The sequence below is a fragment of the Polypterus senegalus genome, chromosome 11 (genome assembly GCF_016835505.1).
Source record: "Polypterus senegalus isolate Bchr_013 chromosome 11, ASM1683550v1, whole genome shotgun sequence".
Classification (NCBI taxonomy): Eukaryota; Metazoa; Chordata; class Cladistia; order Polypteriformes; family Polypteridae; genus Polypterus; species Polypterus senegalus.
This window is the reverse complement of record NC_053164.1, coordinates 26,712,162-26,730,117: the sequence shown is the minus strand read 5'-3', so window position 1 is coordinate 26,730,117 and position 17,956 is coordinate 26,712,162. Positions and strand designations below refer to the sequence as shown.

At 39.4% G+C, this 17,956-nt stretch overlaps 1 protein-coding gene across 1 annotated transcript in view; it reads right to left on the bottom strand.

The window, feature by feature from the left end:
* Positions 1–17,956, bottom strand: part of LOC120538761 (cytochrome P450 2B4-like) — a 44,011-nt gene that overhangs the window by 11,112 nt on the left and 14,943 nt on the right. The window contains exons 4-6 of the mRNA XM_039768217.1: positions 16,270–16,430; positions 15,978–16,154; positions 7,951–8,092 (exon numbers count right to left, since the gene is read on the bottom strand). Of these exons, the coding sequence (XP_039624151.1) occupies positions 7,951–8,092; positions 15,978–16,154; positions 16,270–16,430 (480 nt within the window). The remainder of the gene's footprint in view (positions 1–7,950; positions 8,093–15,977; positions 16,155–16,269; positions 16,431–17,956) is intronic.

Below are 17,956 nucleotides of genomic sequence, written 5' to 3'. Positions count from 1 at the left end.
TATCGACTTAGTCAATGGGTGGCCCTCTCTGGCAGTGTCTTAAATTGGTTTGAATCCTACCTGGCAGGTAGAAAATTCTTTGTTAGTTGTGGTAATCAAACTCAAAGACACATGATATCCGATATGGTGTTCCACAAGGCTCTATCCTGGGTCCACTGCTCTTCTCAATCTACATGCTTCCGTTAGGTCAGATTATCTCAGGGCACAACGTGAGCTACCACAGCTATGCTGATGACACACAACTGTATTTTTCAATAGCACCTGATGACCCCGACTCTCTCGATCAATAACACAATGTCTTACTGGTATTTCTGAATGGATGAATAGTAATTTTCTCAAGCTAAATAAAGAGAAAACTGAAATTTTAGTGATTGGCAAAAATAGATTCAATGAGGTTATCAGAAATAAACTTGATGCATTAGGATTAAAAGTTAAGACGGAAGTAAAAAACTCAGGGGTAACTGTTGACTGTAACCTGAATTTTAAATCACATATTAATCAGACCACTAGGACAGCATTTTATCACTTAAGAAACATAGCAAAAGTTAGACCTCTTATATCATTGAAAGATGTTGAGAAATTAATTCACGCTTTTGTTTTCAGTCGACTAGATTACTGTAACGCACTCCTCTCAGGACTACCCAAAAAAGACATAAATCGTTTGCAACGTGTGCAGAATGCAGCTGCTAGAATCCTAAGAAAAGAAAATCCGAACACATTTCTCCAGTTTTGATGTCATTGCACTGGTTACCTCTGTCTTTCAGAATTGACTTTAAAATTCTGCTTATGGTTTATAAAGCATTAAATAATCTCACCCCTTCTTATATATCGGAATGCCTGACACCTTATATTCCAAATCATAACCTTAGATCCTCAAATGAGTGTCTCCTTAGAATTCCAAAAGCAAAACTTAAAAGAAGTGGTGAGGCGGCCTTCTGCTGTTATGCATCTAAAATCTGGAATAACCTGCCAATAGGCATTCACCAGGCTGATACAGTGGAGCACTTTAAAACACTGCTGAAAACACATTACTTTAACATGGCCTTTTCATAACTTCACTTTAACTTAATCCTGATACTCTGTATGTTCAGTTCATCATAATAACTATTCATGCTGGCTCTAAAATCCATACTGACCCCTACTCTCTCTTCTGTTTCTTTTTCCGGTTTCTTTGTCCGCCACCACCACCTACTCAAAGCATCATGATGCTCCAACATTGATGGACTAAAAGCTAGAAGTGTATGTGACCATCATCATCAAGTCCTTCCGTGAGAACCCTAAATACAAAGAGGACTGTTTCATTTATGTTAGGTAGAATGCCCAGAGGGGACTGGGCGGTCTCATGGTATGGAATCCCTGCAGATTTTATTTAGTTTTTTTGTTTTTTCTGTCCACCCTGGCCATCAGACCTTACTTATTCTGTTAATTAATGTTGACTTATTTTATTTTCTTACTGTGTCTTTATTTTTCTATTCTTCATTATGTAAAGCACTTTGAGCTACATTTTTGTATGAAAATGTGCTATATAAATAAATGTTGTTGTTGTTGTTGTTATATCTCCAGTCATACATACATGTTCAGTTCTGTGTTACGTGACAATAAATATTGTCAAAAAGTTTTTGAATTGTACTAAACTCATTTGATTTGAAAGTCTGGTATTGATTACATGCAGATGCTGATACAACTACTAGGCTACTTAAATACTCGTATATGATACTAAAGAGTTAGACAACATGATCTTTCAGACCATTGCTTCAAGAAATTTTCTCTAATTGGACTTCTTTAGATTTTAGTTGAATACCCCTGGCATAGGAGAAGCAGTGAGCCATTTCCATCAACTAAGATGCTCAAAATGGAGACACAAAGCATCAATAAAATGGGTACAATCAAATACAAAACCTTCCTAAACACCCAAAAAATTACAATAACATCCAAAGCCTGCTTTCAGACATGACATGTCTAATGTTTGAGGTAGGCCAACTATGGAAATGTTGAAGCAATGCATCATATTGTTATGAAGTGTAATGCTTTTCCATTTCTACAGATGGTAAATCAAAAGAGCAGCACTACAGTAGACATTCCTATACCAAATGTTTTAAGTCAGGTGTTTGGGGTTACTTTGTTTTTTCCAATGTGACAACAAAGAAAGGGTGTAATATATAAGATTTTGCAAGTAATTATTAAAATCAAGTATTCCAAAAAACTACAAACTCAAACTCCCCAACTTCCATAGAATGGAGTAACAACAATCAGAACATCACTTCCAGTGTGCCTCCCACTCCACCCCAGACTTTGCCTCTTCCGGCCAACCTGAATAAGAAGACATGACTCTCAACATCCATCCATCCATTTTCTAACCCGCTGAATCCGAATACAGGGTCACGGGGGTCTGCTGGAGCCAATCCCAGCCAACACAGGGCACAAGGCAGGAACCAATCCTGGGCAGGGTGCCAACCCACCACAGGACACACACAAACACACCCACACACACACCAAGCACACACTAGAGCCAATTTAGAACCGCCAATCCACCTAACCTGCATGTCTTTGGACTGTGGGAGGAAACGACTCTCAACATCAAGGGTCATTTGTCCAGAGCTGAGATCTTGTTTCTGTAACTATTTTTCCCTATTGGAAGTATGCTGAAAGGTCTGCACGACAGGTAAAATGGGGGATGAGTTGAGATAAGACACATTCAGTTACCATTTTTCCTTCTTCCATCCCAGATTGGATGACGGTACCACATCAACATAAAACCTTATGTTTGGCATGCTCGGGAAGTCTCACATCTTTCAGCAAGAAAAGACATAGCTGGAAGTTTGTGGTTGTTTTGGACCTGCCTCTGTAGGAGCCTATCAAGTCCACAGAAGCAAGTTTTTGTTGGAGAAACCTTTTACTTTAGTTTGATTTCATTTTTCCTTATGTATTAGCATTAATGCAGGGTGCTTTGTCAAATGCCAAACCCTTTAAACTTTGCCTTTGTCTATTTTGTTTTCACTACATATTAAAACAGGGAGACTGGTGTCTGACTCCTAATGTGGGAAAGATTAACTCCTGCTCACCATATCCATTTCTCTCTATTATTAAAAAAAATCCTGGAGAGAATCAGTAGGGCGACGAGACGTGCTCTTATAAGATCAGAGAGGACACTTAATAGCCCCGTGAGACTAAAGAGATTGGCCACGGAACATCTCGCGGGGACCTTAAACATGAGATTTTGTGAAAGAGATTAACCCAGAACTGTCTCGCAATGATGTGGAACATGAGATTCTTTCAAGACACGCCCTACTTAAAACCAAATAACAGCACGGGCAGGAACACACTCAGTTGTGTTTTGGCTTTGCGCACACACAGATCGGGCTCTCAGCGCATATAAAGCGTATAAGGACAATATGTTATAAATGAAACGTAGACAACTAAGCGAAGAAGAAAGCAGCATGGAGAAAATATACTCAAAAGTGTTGGAGAAACAAAAAAGAAGAAGAATAATCTAGGTGAAAATTCAGAAAATAAGGAAAGTAATTATCAGCCCGGAACAAATGGAATTAAAAAAAAAAGCATGTCCAATCCGGACGTTGGCGCTATACACATACAGAGCAGATTAGAGATTATGAAAGCAGTAAAATTCGAAAGGCTCCAAAAAAAAAAAATAAAATGGCACAATATGCATGTGGAGAACGTTAAAGAATATGAAAGTAGGGTAATTAGAAAGTATAAAAAAAAGAAAGTAAAGATCACAGGAGCACAAACAAATGGAAATTATTACTCAAAAAGGGAAAGTAATCACCACAGACTAGATGTCATTGAAACAAAAGCAGGATAAAGCGAGGTGTGGAACGAGCCCCGGACACAGACAGATGAACAATGTTTTCTCACCCAGCACACACATTTATTTACAATATTTACAAGTTTTTAGTTCGTGCACAACCCAGTGGCTCTGCTCCGATCCCCAAAAGTCCAGGCCTCTCTCTCCAGTGCCTTTCTTCAGGCCGCCTCCACACCTCCCTCATAAGACTCCCGTCCACTTCCACCTGACTCCAGTCATTCAATGTTATACAAACCCAGATGGGCTCCAGGTGCTTCCCGACACTCTTCTGTGAAAACTTCCCTGTGTGGCGGAAGTGCCGGTTGCGCACTCGGAAGCCCTCCTGGTGTCCCCAGTCTTCTTCCCCCCAGCACTTTCTGGTGTGGCAGAAGTGCTGAGGTCCAGGGCTCTCCAGGCACTTAGGCACCCCCTGGCGGTTACCACGGGCCCCTACAGGGTTGAGTTTCCAAGCTCTGCACCCGTAGTCCCCAGTGCAACCAGGGCGGTTGCCCCCTCATTGTCTGGAGGAGGCACAAGCCATGTGCCGCAGAGGTCAGAAATAAAAGAGTAGAAAACAAAGTAAAACGTCATAAAAAGGTTAAAAAACAAGGGGCCAAACACATGCAGAGCAAGTTAGAGATAATGAAAAATGGAATTCAAAAGACTCGTAGAAACACATGCAGAGCAAGATACAGAATATGAAAGCAGAAAAAAATGACAGTGTCAAAACAAAGAAAGTAAACATCGCATTAGTGCAAAGAAAGAGAAATTATTACTCGGAGAAATAACGAAAAGGCGACTATAGATCGAATATATGGACATAGGTGATATATCAGAAGTATGTAAATATTGTAAGGCTTTGAAGTTTAAGTCAGAGAATTTCAAAAACGGGGTTTACCTCACATGCATTTATTGGTTACTTTGCAAAAAAAATTATTAACTGCTGATGACGTAGATCATTTTGTCTGTGCTGAAATTCAAAACAGAGAAACCTATCCTGAATTATGGTACAAAGTCATTAAACACAAGTCTCACTGACCTCATTTAAAAGTTTCAGCACATTGGGACTTGAAAGATTCCAAATATTGTTTTTACAGAAGTTCTGAAATAAAAGTGAAACTAATGAAATAGCAACAATTCAAAGAAAAAAAATCTTAAAAGTGTGTATCCGGAAAAACAAAAACGGGGGTTGGCGAGCGCCGTAAGCAGGGGGCGAAGCCCCCTAGTGTTGAGAAACAAATAAAAGAAAGAAAGATGATTAGAACAGAATGATAGATAAATTAATTTCCCATCAGGAATCAATACAGTTCTTTCTATTTTAGTTATTTCTATATAAGCTCTAAATTTTCACCTAACTCTTATACTTCTCTCTTTAAAAGACAATACAAAATAAAAATCCCAAGAATCTGGATATGAAAAAAAGCATAATGAATAATATAAACAGTAGAAATTACTTTACACTTCAGCCTTTCATTCCACCTTTCATTGCCATTTCTAGTTAATGTTGAATGAACATTACAAAGCCGATGGAATCCTACCACCACTTCCTCACAGGTGTCAGCTGGAAACAATGGCCCTAGATACCTGGGCTAAGAGTGGGAGCCAATTTCAGGCAGTGCTACACTTCAGTTGGAAAACTTATTTGGTTGCATCATGGCATCACCACACCAAAACCTATTCCAAGGAGCTAGGGCATGACTCTTAGGCAACACACGTCACCCTCAACCAAGGAACCCCTATATATTGTTTCATGTTATGCACCAAAAAATGGACTGCTCTGATAATGTAAAGAATGATTCCTGGGAGATCCTCGATGCACATCTCCAATCAATCTCTCCTGATGAATACAATTTCATTGGTGGCAATTTTTAAATTTTTTATTTTATTTTATTGATTTTATTGTACTCATTCCATACAAATAGATACATTTTTACAAAAAATAGGACTGAAAACAAATCAACCTCCACCCCATCATTGGTGGAGATTTGAATGGGCATGTAGGCCAAGTGAGGGACGGTTACAAACAAGTACACAGTGGTCAAGGCCTGGGTCATTGGAATGATGATGGGTGCCATATCCTGGACTGTGCAAAGACACACCCCAGAGCACCACCTTCTAGTCCTGGATCTCCAACTCAACTTCACAGGTTTGCCAAGAGTGCAAAAGGCCAAAGTAGAAAGATTCAAGCGGCTGAAGCTTCCCCAACACAAGGACCAGATGGTGCAAGCCTTAGGTGCCCTCAGCGTCGACCTTGACCTTGATCCTTGGGAAGATGAAGCTCAGCAAGTACCTCAATGAAAAGGAAACATAGTGGTAGAATGAGGAAGTGCAAGATGCACTTAAGGAGAGGAGGATGGCACAAAAGATATGGAAGCAGATGCAGCCCAAAGGCGACTACCTACAATTCAAGAGGCCAAGACAGCAGCGAAAAGAGCACTAGCCATACCAAAGGAGAAATATTATCAAGAACTTTACAACCATCTGGATATGCCTGAAGATTGAATAAGATCTACCATATGGCCACACTCTCGACACTGCACAAACCAGAATCTCTGCTATGTCAACAACATCAAAGACAAGAACCAACAAGTCCTGTGGGACCCATCAGCCATTCTGAAGTGCATTCTTATCAACAATCTCAAATGAGGATTTCCCACACCCATCCATACCAGCTGCAAAACCTGTCCATAGATCATTCCCTCTGATCGAGACATCAGGTCGAGGCAACAATCCAGCAAATAAAAAATGGGAAATTGACGAAACCCGATGACATCCGAGCTGAGGTCTGGAAGATGCTTGGATGCTGAGGAACTGAACTTCTTTCAGCATTATTCTATTGAATCTCTGAAAATGGCACAGTACATCAGTCATGATTGACCCATATCACCGTGCCAATCTGAAAAAGTAAAGGTGACATCACAGATCTACTACCGACTAACCTGCCTACTTTGCCATGTGATGAAGTTCTTTGAGGGTGGGAACATCATCAGTGAGATGCCAAATCAATGCAGATGCCATTCATGTGGCCAGCCTACTGCTGGAAAAGCACTGGGAAAAGAACAAGACTTTGCACATGATGTACCTGGACCTGGAGAAGGCCTGTGACCAATTCCTCCATGAGCTGATTTGGCATGCCCTCCAATTGGATGGTGTCCCAGAAGTTTTATTCCTCTACAACAATGTCAAAAGTGTTGTGCGCTGTCTAGTCGGAAACTCACCGCCCTTTGACATCCGTATTAAAGTCCACCAAGGATCAGCCATATCTCCACTACAATTCATTCTCTGCATGGACATCACTACTGCAGACATCCAAAATGAGATTTCATAGATGCTTCTCTACACTAATGATGTCTTACAGAGGAAATGAGCCAAGTGATCATGCAGTGATGAAAAGACTGGCTGGAAGAAAACGGACTTTGATTCAACATCATAAATACAGAATACATGGAATGTGGCCCGCAGTCTCCTGGTACCATATGTATTGATGGACAAGACCTCAAGAAAGTCACCAACTTTAAATACCTTGGATCTCTTAACTCGTTAAATGGCAACTCTTTTCCCAACACCTAAACATGGCCTCGGTGAAATGGTGCCAGGTCACCAGTTTCTTTTGTGATTGTACATTGCCCAGCTACATTAAAGCAAAGATATACAAGTCTGTTGTTTGACTTGTTGCCCTTTATAGTACAGAGTGTTGGCCAGTGACAACCAAGCAAGGCAAGCACTGGATGTCATGGAAATGTGGATGCTATGTTGGAGCCTAGGCTGGACCTGTTTGAATCATGTAATGAATGAAGATGTACGTAAAGTGATGGGAGTGCTGTTAATCATGGCAAAGATACGAAAAGCATGTGGTGTTATGGTCATTTGATGCCGAGCAATGAACAGACGGTGGCAAAGAAAGCCCTTTAATTCAACCTTGGTGGCAAAAGAATGCACAGAAGACCAAAGAAGTAATGGCTGGATTGGTTGGAAGCTGAAAATGCTATGAACAGGAAGAACTAGAGAACGATATGCCAAAAAGCGAATCTTGAATCAACACGGGACATATGTTAGGATGAAGGAGCTGAATGAGCATTAGTAACACAACAATAATCTTTCTTTTGTAAGTGTTCATGGGCTCAATGATTTTGGAAAATCCTTACCCTGGATGTGAGGATATTTCATAAGAAGCAGCAGTCCATATTGAAGAGTAGTGCTGGTGGTCTCTGTCCCCGCCGAAAAGAGATCCATAACTGTGATGATTAAGTTTTCAAGGTTGAACTCGGTTGCTGGATTATCACTTTCCTTGAGTATTATAAGAAATACAAATTCATAAATTAGTTGAATGAAAAGGACAGCTCAGATATACGTTGCCTTCTTGACTTACAGTAAGTAGCAAATAACATAACCTTAAAATTTCTTAGTTCAATTTTAGCCTAGAGCCTCTCCTGGTGGCATCAGGCAAAAAAGCAGGAAACAGCCACAGGACTGATTTAGATTTTTAATAAAACTACATAACACGCATAACACTAACTGCATGAGGTGTTATGGAATGCAGCTTCCATACCAACCACAGTAAATGAATAAATACTTTCTTACCAAGTCTTTGAGCAGATTAAGCACATATCCATTGTCGTATTTTTTGACACAGATCACTCATCATAAATTAAATTTTCCAGTTAAAGCAAGGTTAGTTAAGTGACCTTCTTACAGTTGCACAGAGTCTGTAGGAGGATTTGAGCTCATAACCTTATGGTTTAAAGCCTAAACCCTCCACCACTGCCCAAATGAGACTCATAACCTTCTACCTTCCACACTTTTTTCATGCTCAGATCATACTTGAACAAGATTACAGCCCATGCATAAAGAGTACTAGAGCTAATAATTTAGGGTTGGGGGTCCTGACTACTACGAAAACATTCATGCTGATGTTATTCAAATGGGGATCTTCCTGCTGTACCTGACATGGACTGTCTGCATATACTTGTTTATTACAAGTATAAAATTACCATGATTGTTTCCCTGTTGTTAATGCTTTATTGTTGTTGTTGTCCCTTTGAAGCTCCAGTATAAGTAGAGCAGTGCACCCTGCTGGACATATCTTGTAATTTTACAAACTACCAGCCACAGGACCTGTCAAAGACCGGTAATTTCCTACTTTAAAAACATTTGCTATCTCTTGCCCTGTGTTTCTTTTCAGTGCCTTTCCTCTGTATTCATGTGTGTGTGAACGTCTCTTCACCAGCTCCATCTCTCAAGCATGTTCCTGTAAAGGCCGCTTCACAGACTCTGTTGTTATTTTCAAGGTGACTTTCTCACCTCCTGTACAGTATTATATTTTCCATCTTTGAAGACAACTTTCTTAGTGTGTGTCTTTACTCCCCGTTGTACGTTTCACACTCGCACTTCCTCTTTCTTCGCTTCACCAATGACAAACTGATCAATAACATCAAAGCCAAACAGACCAATAAGATTGCTCTGACAGACTGGACACACAGATGTGAATGTTTCATTATATAGTAAACAGATACTTTCAGAAGCCCGTGATTCAATTGAGAGTGAATGTATTCTAAACCAAACTGGAAGATGAGGCACTTAGTAATGAGTGCTCCAAAATCTGAGCAGGAAAATATAGTAGAAGTGTTACAATATATTAAAAAAAAGTCACTCTTTATATGTTTAAACCTTGCACTTGTTTTCAGTTAATTCAGCATGCTATTTCTGTTAGTTAATCCTATTAGTTGTCTTATTTAACAGTCTAGTGAAACAAGATCGAAGTAAACAAAGAGCATGCAAAAAGCAAAACTCAATGAAAGAAGGCTGGCACTTATCCTACTGGTGACTGAGGGATACTAAATATGAGTTTGGATTTGTTCTTACTCTAGTTTTATTTGACCTACACAACATGGCATGTCTGTGTCAGGCATGGAGACTGGGGGACGATGAAATAACACTACTGTATTCAGGAATGTTGCTATTTCATGCAGAATCTACTAACAGATAAAAGTAAATATATTTCCTTTCTACTTTAAAGACAGTATAAAAGTTGTCTGTCTATATGTGCTGCCTCTGTGCTGCTCATGTGTTCAGAGAGATAGAAAATAAAAAGGTGGCACCCCCAATAAGCAGCAAATAATATATTGTATATTTCACCTTCTTTGAAAGCCTTCTTAATCAGTATGAAGTGTATGGATTCTGATCTGGCTTTAAAACTGGCTTGTCTTTGAACTGTGAATTTTAAAAGAGTTGTTGGACATCTGCCTAATTTTTTCATAAAATTCTTTACCTTGCTGCTTAATTGAACTTAACAATTTGTATTTATTTAGCTTCTATTTATTAGTCTCTACCTGTCATTTATTAGCACTCAGCGCCTTACTTCATCTGATCCTGACTTCTCATGCAATTGCAATTATTTTTTGAAGTGGCATTTAATTCTTTGTTTTTAAAGGTTGACTTCTGTCATGCAGGAACCAGCTTTGCAGTTGTGAAGTAAGTTATTTTGTATGTGTTTTCTCACTTACACATGTGCATATATGCACACACAGTGGATATAGAAAGTATTCATACCCATTTCACTTTTTCATATTTTGTTAAATTATAGCATTATGCTAAAATCATTTCACTTTAACCCCCCATTATGCATCATTAAATAAAGAATGAAAATGAAACAACAGGATTTTACATTTTTTTTGCAAAATTCTTAAAATAAAAAAGTGAAATATCCCATTGACACGTGTGTTTCGACCATTTGCTATGACACTTCAAATCTGGCTCAGGTACATCCCATTGTATTGATCATCATTTAGATATTTCTACAACTTGTTTGGAGTCCACCTGCAGTCAGTTCAATGGACTAGAAAAGGCACACAAATGTCTGTAGAAGGCCCCACAGTTGACACAGTGTATCATGAGGTTGAAGGAATTGCTTGCAGAGCATGCAGACAGGATTGTGTCCAGGCATAATTTTGGGGAAAGCTACAAGAAAATAAAAATAAAAAATACTGCCCTGCTGAAGGTTTCCAAGAGCACAGCTGCATTTATAATTTTTAAATAGCTAAAGGCTGGAAAAATCACAACTCTTCCTGGAGCAATTGAGGGAGAAGGGCCTTGGCAGGAGAGTTAACCAAGAACCTAATGGTCACACCGGCTGAGCTCCACAGAACCTGTTTAGAGACAGAAAAATCTTGTAGAAGTACAACCACCACTACAACACTCCACTGATCCTTATGACACAATGGCTGGAAAGACGCCTCTCCTCAGTAAAAGACACATGGAATCCCACTTTGCCAAAAGGAACCTTAAAGACTTTCATACTCTGAGAAGCAAGACTATCTTTTCTGATGAAATCAATATTAGCATAACTTCTGGAGGAGACTAGGCATCACTCATTACTATCAAATTCTAGACAGTGTTCAGAAGCTATTTATAAGATGAACAGAATGATGTGCAAAGTACAAGTCAAAGGAGGTTATATTGAAGCTTTATAATGCACTAGTTAGATCTCTTCTAGAGTTCTGTGTGCAGTTTTTGTCTCCAGGCTACAAAAAAGACATAGCAGCACTGTACAAAGTCCAGAGAAGAGTGACTAGACTGATTTCAGGGCTATGGGGGATGAGTTATGAGGAAAGGTTAAAAAGAAAAGACTTTTCAGTTTACACAAAAGGAGATTAAGAGGAGGCATGATTGAAGAGTTTAAATTATGAAGGCTATTAGTACAGTGGATTGAGACTGTTACTTTAAAAAGAGTTCAACAAGAACACAGGGGAAGAGGCGGAAACTTCTTAGGGCTAAAATTTTGTTGAAACATTAGGAAGTTTTCCTTCACACTGAGAACCATAGGTACTTGGAATAAGATACCAAGTAGTGTGGCAGACAGTAGAATTCAAGGACCTTCAAAATTAGACTGGATGTTATTTCGGAATAATTAAGTAGATAGAACTGGTGAGCTTTGATGGGCATCTAAATTGTTCTTAAGTTCTAATTTTATAAGCACCTCTGCAATACTGTTCCAACAGTAAGGCATGGTGGTGGCAACATCATGCTGTGTGGTTGGAGACTGGGAGACAGGTTAGTGTTGAGGGTTATGTGAACTGAGCAAAGTACTGAGATATACTTAATGAGCACTGCAGCAGGGTTCTCTAGACCTCAGACTGAGCCAAATGTTTACCTTCCAACAGGAAAATTACTCTAACATCAAAGCACAGACAACACAAAAGTGGCTTAGGGAAAACTTTGTAAATGTCCTTGAGTGGTTCAGCCAAAGCCTGTACAGGAACCCAATTGGACATCTCTGGAAAAACCTTAAAATAGCTGTCCAAAGATAAGTCTCCAACCAACCTGACAGAGCTTGAGAAGATCTGCAGAGAAGATTATCAGACAAATCTCCAAATCCAGGTGTGCAAAGCTTGTCACATCATACCCAAGAAGACTCCAGGCTGTAAATTCTGCCAAAGGTACTTCAACTGAGTAAAAGGTTTGAATACTTGTGAAAATGTGAGATTTAGTTTTTTTTATTTTTAATATCCATCCATCCATTTTCAAACCCGCTGAATCCGAATACAGGGTCACGGGGGTCTGCTGGAGCCAATCTCAGCCAACACAGGAACCAAGCACACACTAGGGCCAATGTAGAATCGCCAATCCACCTAACCTGCATGTCTTTGGATTGTGGGAGGAAACCGGAGCGCCCGGAGGAAACCCACGCAGACACGGGGAGAACATGCAAACTCCACGCAGGGAGGACCCGGGAAGTGAACCCGGGTCTCCTAACTGCAAGGCAGCAGCACTACCACTACGCCACTGTGCCGCCCTTATTTTTAATATTTTTGCTAAAATTTCTAAAATCCTTTTTTGCTTTGTCATTCTAATGCATCCAATGTTGCTCAATGAGGGGAAGAAGTAAATTTAAATAATTTTAGCACAAGGTTGCATCATTAACAAAATGTTTAGCTTGGTGTAGCTTGCATCATGTGATAAGTTTTATACTTTTAAGTGTCTTAACTTTCCTAGTAACTTTCCACAGGCCATAGGATGGATTTACTTCTTTTTAGCCCTCTTTCTTATCTAGTTCTGTATCTGCTTAAGAGTATCTTTATCTAGTCATAGTGTTTCTAATAGACCTATGAATAAATTACACAATGTACACCAAACCCTTTGCAGAGTAACTGTAAAATGAACTTAAACAATCTCAGCAATTTGTGGGGCACCAGGAGGAAGCAATGAATTACCTTATAGCAGCAAACAGAAAATATCCGCAGAGATGCTTCTTAGCACACCATGGAAGAATGAGCCTGTGGGAGAGACTTCATTTACATTACTATGCTGAAGTGACTCAAATTCGATTTTTTGCTTTATTGTGATACAAATCTGATGTTTTCAGGGCTGTGTGGTCAAAGAAATCTGATTGTTTCAAAGCAGATTTCAGTCACTTTCATATGTGGTCCTAGAGGGGAAATGTACGTGAATCACGGCCATGTGACATGAATGAGAACAGTCAGATCGGAATTATTGCATTTTTTCTTTGTTACCTATATGAGCACTACCATCATCAGTGAGCACCGACAATGTGGCAAAACTACAATGGAGAAGAGCTACAGCTGTTACAACAGTCACTGGCCCACCATTCTAATAGCCACACAGCTCTTGGTGTAGCAGTTTCAGCAATAGCTAAGAAAATCTAATAATTTTTAATAATATTTAAAAAAAGCATCCTTACCAGGGGATATCTAATATTAAAGGGCTGAACGTGCAAATATCAGAACACAGAGCAGAGCTGGGTTTTTTAGAAGTAATCAGTGACTTTTTTAACTCAGTATGTTAATGTCTAAGTTTAGTATTTTATAAAAATCAGGATTGAATTAACCATAATATATGGTTCTTAGAGTTTTAGAAGAGTGCAGCGCAAAGACTAAAACTGTTATATTTATTTTTCAAATTAATTTAATTTGCAAATTGCCAATGATCCTGATGTTCTGAAACCAGGGATCAGGGCTGTTTCAGGACAAGCCTCTCAAAGGTCTTCACCCTGGGGCTGACTCCATCCAGCCCTGCAGCATTGCTTATGCAGAGTTTTCACAGTTCTCCCCTCAGATTATCAGCAAAAACAGATAGTCCAGGAAGTGGAAGGAGGCTGGAGGCCATGGGTGTAATACCATTGTAGGGGAAGGTTGTGCAGGGTACAGATAACAGTTCGGATTCCAGAACCTCCTCAGTTTGCTCACAGAGGCTAGCAGTTTTGGAGAATGGGTCAAGAATTAGTCAAACCTGTTGAAGAACTGGTTCAGTTCTTTAGCTCTCTTCTGGTTCCTTTCCTCTACAGGTTTTACAGCTTGCTTGTAGCCTGTGGATAATCCTCACTTTATTCGCATTGTTCTGCAGTAACTTGTGCTTGTCTACGTGGTAAGCTTTCCTCTCAGAGAGCTGCTTCCTATGTTCTGATTGGACCTGCTTGATTTAATCCGTATCTCCAGTCCTGAAGGCTCCATTCTTTATATTAAGTAGGCCTTTCAGTCCTTTTGTGATCCATGGTTTGTTGTTGGGAAAACAGTACACTTTCTTTGTGGGAGCTATCCACACAAAACGATGTAGTCTGAGATACAATGGCTGAGTCTCTCACTGTCTTCACCATGTGACTCACAAAGCATGTTCCAATCAGTAGTCTTAAAGACAACCTTTAAAGCCTCACCAGCCTCCACTTTCCATTTGTGCATGGACCTTGTGATGACTGGCAGCTGCTGGACAATGTGTTGTACCAAATTTTCATCAAATATGCCTAAAGATGGAAAAGAAACCAAGTTGTGTGCTTCTATAATTGTAATGTATAACAAATTCTGGGTCTCATTTTCCCTTGCTGTGCAGTCCACAAACTGGTAAAAATTGGTGATGGTGGAGGAAAGTGAAGCATGGTCAAAGTCTCAAGAAATTGCGATGAAAACACTGGTATGTTTAGTAGTAAGTTTGCTTATTAAAGAATATACTGTGCCTGTTGTGATTGCCTGCTGGGGTGGAGACTCTCTTGGTATATGATAAGGTCATAAGTCCACTGTGAACAATTCAACATTTGGGTTGCCTACCTGTGTTTCAATTGTAATGTGTCTGTGGTTGCACTATTTTTCATTCATAAAAATAATGAGTCCACTTCCCTTCTTATTTTTTTCATCCTGTTTTTGTCTGCTTACACAATTTTAAATCTATCCAATGCAACTGTGGAGCACACAAGACTGCTAAGTTTGTTTTGCCTTTGGTTCCTGATCACTGTGAAGACCTCATCCATTGTATTCACCAACAATCTTACATTGCCCATGATGACAGAAGGCAGGTACAGTGTATAGCTACTCCTGCTGTTACAGAGCGGGACACCTACACTCCTTCCACCACATCTATACATTAGCTCTGGGAGACAAAGGCACAAATCAAGGACTTGCTGTCACTTGAATATGAGTGTGATTCTTTTCTCTTCGGTAGCTTCAGTTACCCATGTTATCCAGACAAAAAGCAGGAAACTCTAGCAAATAGCAACAAATACGAACAAACATGGGAGCTGCTGTTGCAGGTGTCTGTTCATGGCAGCACTGGAAGTATAAATCGATTGTCAAAGCAAATTAATTATAGGAAATCTTCTCCATGAGACATTGTAATGTACATTTGAATCTGCTCATGGGGCTCGGCTCATTTATGAGTAATTATTCAGTGAATGGCTAGTATGTAAACACAGTGCAGTGCTTAGCGCTGCTGCAACACAGATCTAGTGTGAATTCCACACCTGATCCACTGTGATTAAATGCTGTCCTTTTCTGAACAGCTTTTTCTCCAGATGCTCAGATTTTCTTTTCTCATCTCATTTAGTGATTATAAATAGTATTGGTGATTATGTGAGTTGGTCTTGCGATAGACTGGCACCCATTATAAGGACTCTGAATTGGATTAATCAGTTTTAATAATGTTAAAGAATTGAAAAATCATAGAAAGCTTTTAACAAGTTCTTGAAACTAGGGAATTTAGCTTTAATGGATAAGCAAACCAAACAGGCAGGTTCACTGCAATCTGACATGGCTGAAAAAGGAGAACAATTAAGGCAGGAATTAATATAAAATTTAAAAAAATAAGTTCATTCAAATCTTGTTTCACCTAAACAGTAGCAAATCATCCATTCACGAACCCCCCCAAACCACCAATGTAGTTACTTTGTTACCTGTTTCATTTTGATGAGGAAGCTGTCTATAAAATCCCGGGGGCTGTCACTAACCAGTGTTGCTTTGTGTTGATCAATCATTGCTGAAATAAATTGATTAATTTCATTCAAGTTCTTTAACACCTTGTTGAATGTTCCAGGTATTAATTTAGTGAATACTGGAAACATGTTATACAGCTGGACAAGACATAAAAAGAAATAGAATAAACTAGTCAAAATCAATTGATTTGTTTTTTCAACTTCCACATATAAAAGTATATCTAAACAGTGAATAAACATTCAGTTATCTTACCATTCCAATGGGACTGGTTAGCAAATGTAAATTTGCATCCATCAGAGAGAGCAAGTTGATAAAATTTTTATCTTGGTAATCAAAACGCTGACCAAACACAATGGAGCAGATGACATTGGACACGGCCCGACTCAAAAAGATGGTGGGATTACATGGTGAGCCTGTGTTAGAACAAAGTGATTCAAATGCAGTTTTAAGAAGATGAGCAGGCATAGGCTTATCAGGAAAAACAGAAATGTCAATTAGACTATAAGCCATGTAAGTACTGTTAAGTCTTTGAACAGCAGTGTAAACATGAAGAAAAAGTGAGGACTTCAAAGTATGTAAAGCCTTATGGCTGTTCTTAAGTACTACATTTTAACTAAGGATTCTATAGTTTAGCACAATGACCATACTTTTCTGAAAGAAACATTTATAACATCAATTATAATAATTATTTAAAAGAGTTTATTCATGCACTAGAAAAAGAAATATGTCTATATACATGCAGGTCAAGAAGACGTTGTTAGAAGAGGTGTCAGATGATATGAAAATAATGCTTCTTACAGCATTCACAATTTTTCTAAGAAAAAGGATTTTCCAATTGTGGCAGAAGCACTTGGTTTGCGCCGACCTGACACAGACTGACACTGGAGTCACAGGTACAAAATAAAAACAAAAGATTTTATTTTAGTCTTCAGCCATGGGGCACGTCTTCCCCGTGTCCCACAGGCCCTACACAGTCCCCAAAACACAGAAACAAAAACACCCCAAAACACACTTCTCTTCTTCTTCCTCCTCCTCCACCTCTCTCCGGCAGCTTTGTCCTCCTCCTCCCGACTCTGGCACCTCGAGTAGTGGCTGCAGGCTCCTATTATAGCCCACCCGGAAATGCTTTAGGTGGTAATTAACTGAATTCAGGCTGCACTTCTGGGTGTGGCTGCATTCAACCCACACAGGCTTGTTAAGCCATGCAGCTCATCCTGGCGGTGGCCATGGAGCCCAACAGGAATGAGTTCCGGTGTTCCAAGAAAGTGGCCCCGATGCAATCCAGGGGGGCTGCCATCAAGTGTTCTAGGGGACATAGTTTACATTCCATGGCTGCTCCCCCGATCCAGTGTCAAAGGGGCGTCCTGGCCAGGCAAGGGTCCCGGTCGTCCACTAGACCAGTACATTTCCAAAAAATTTTACAGGTAAATTTAAACTTAAACAGATAATTTCTTATTCAGATGGTGGTTTATTAAGCTTATTGCATATTGAAAAGTTGAATTATAAGCAATTAACAATTAAATAATTGAATTAACAAATGGTTAAGTAGCTACTTCTCTAATTAATTTCCTAATAGCTGCTGACCAACAATGTCAGCTTAACACAGAACAATTTAGTGTCTATTCAACAAAAACATCAATTTCAAAACTTTTTTTCTTTTCAAGCCCACATGTTATTAAATTAAATGTATGCTTAAATAAACTGTAGGCTCTAACTCTTAACTTCTACAAGCCTGTGATGAAACAATGGGAACTTCTCCACTGTGGTGTGCTGGGCTTGTAATATCACTCCAAGAAAGGCCCACTGAATTAACAAGCTAAATAAAAGGTCAGGTTCGGTAATAGGATGCACTATGGACCCCCTGAATGCAACAGCAAAAGAGAGAATTAAAACAAAACTGAGTGCCATTATGAACAATGCTGCACATTCTCTGTCTGAC